Source organism: Cyprinodon variegatus, unplaced genomic scaffold (assembly GCF_000732505.1).
Source record: "Cyprinodon variegatus isolate N-32 unplaced genomic scaffold, C_variegatus-1.0 Scaffold258, whole genome shotgun sequence".
Taxonomy (NCBI): Eukaryota; Metazoa; Chordata; class Actinopteri; order Cyprinodontiformes; family Cyprinodontidae; genus Cyprinodon; species Cyprinodon variegatus.
In genome coordinates this window covers 264034-265729 of record NW_015150711.1, presented here as the reverse complement: position 1 = coordinate 265729, position 1696 = coordinate 264034, and the positions used below count along the sequence as shown (strand labels likewise).

Sequence of the window (1696 nt, the reverse complement as noted above, 5' to 3'; positions counted from 1 at the left end):
AAGAAAGAAAGAAAGAAAGAAAGAAAGAAAGAAAGAAAGAAAGAAAGAAAGAAAGAAAGCTGAACTTTAATGAAATAAAAATTTACTTTTTTACTGATTATTTCAAGGTATCAGTAGCAACAAATTATGTTTATGCAGTTAAACCAAACTCTGCTTGATATGTGTCGTACTTAATTGCTTATTCTATTCTATTTCTCAAATATTAATAAGATACAACATTCATTAACATGCAAGATTTTACTCTTGATGAATAGCACATTGACAAGTGCAGCAAGTGTCAACTTACACCTCTATGGAGGCAAGAAATGTGTTAGCAATGCTTCCTGTGCTTTGAATTGGCTCTGGTTGAAGTCATTGTTCTCTGGAATTTCCTGATCAGAACAGCTTTTTTTAGCCATGCTGAGAAAGTTTTAAGTAATGCTTGCTGACTGTGAAAGCCTCAATAGGAAACGTTAACAAAATGCATTTGTCTATTGCAAAATATACAGAACAGATCTGAACAGATACTCATACATTTGAATCATTTTATCTGTAGCTGTTCATGAAAAGTTCTTCTATTGAAAAATTTTATATGAAAAACAATTGTTTTGCCTGGAAAGATAAATATCAAGTTTATATAACATTACCTCCTATATCCATGCCTTTCTGAGATTCAAATAGCACCACAGGTGATTATAAACAACATGTTTACTCCAATGAGACAAAACACAGAGTCATTTGCATTTGTCAAACAAAAACAAAGGCATCTTAAAAGCCTCACTGCACTTTGAAAACATGAAAATTGTCATCAAATTAAAGACAATAAAAACTGCATTACTTACTCTCCAACGCTGTAGGTCACTCCCATTATTACTTGCAGCTGAAACTTTCAATGGTAACTCAATGTAGAAAACAGATAGTTTCAAGAGCCATGCACTGAAGAAATAGTTCTACTCAGACTAAACCATCCCTTTTATAGAAGACAATCAATTTGCTGAGATAAGCCCTTTTGTTAAGCAAAAGCTCTCCCTTTTATCAGCTGAATGCGCTACACGGTCTGCACGTAGTCTGTAAGCAGCCCGGAGTTGTCAAATGGCCAAAGTTGGTAAAATATTAACCTAACCTTTTTTCTGGCTTTGTGCTGGAGTTTGATTGTAGTAAAGTTGTTTGTCTTCCTCAACTTAATCACCTCATCAGTAGTTAAAGTTTTCTTTACAGTCAACCTGATGCTGTACAGAAAAACTGTATTTTATAATGCTAATACAATCCCATTTTTTTTCAGCACTGGTGATTGCTGATGCAGAAATGTAAACAATGCTGCTTTTATTGTTCCAATCAAAATGTGTATATAAAGAGTAATTATGTTGCAATTATTATATGATTAAACAGTTAAATCTACATTACAAAACTTAATAATGTGTTATTTTATTTGATTGGCTGCTGTGATTTTCCAGGTCTCATTATTTTTAGTTAATGACAGCATAAATCAGGTTTTCCAAAGCAAGATTGAGAATGGACAACAACTCAGGAAGATCTAAATCATCTTAACATTATTGTCGTTTTCAGGCTTTATTTAATCCCAAATTCATCCTTAACCACCAAGATCAGAGCACCTAATCTGGACTATAGTGATATTTATGGATTCAATTATACAGTATATGCTGCAAGTAATTAAGAGCTGAAGAGAAAAAGAGTGAAATATTTCAACAATTGCTAG

The 1696-nt window shown here is 32.7% G+C and overlaps 1 protein-coding gene across 1 annotated transcript in view; it reads right to left on the bottom strand.

Moving 5' to 3' along the window:
• The window catches only part of LOC107089623 (nuclear receptor coactivator 7-like), a 4243-nt gene extending 3284 nt beyond the window's left edge, over window positions 1–959 (bottom strand). Inside the window, exon 1 of the mRNA XM_015382515.1 lies at window positions 822–959. Coding sequence (XP_015238001.1) covers window positions 822–847 — 26 coding nt within the window. The 5' untranslated portion in view covers window positions 848–959. The remainder of the gene's footprint in view (window positions 1–821) is intronic.
• Window positions 960–1696: the final 737 nt, after the last annotated feature.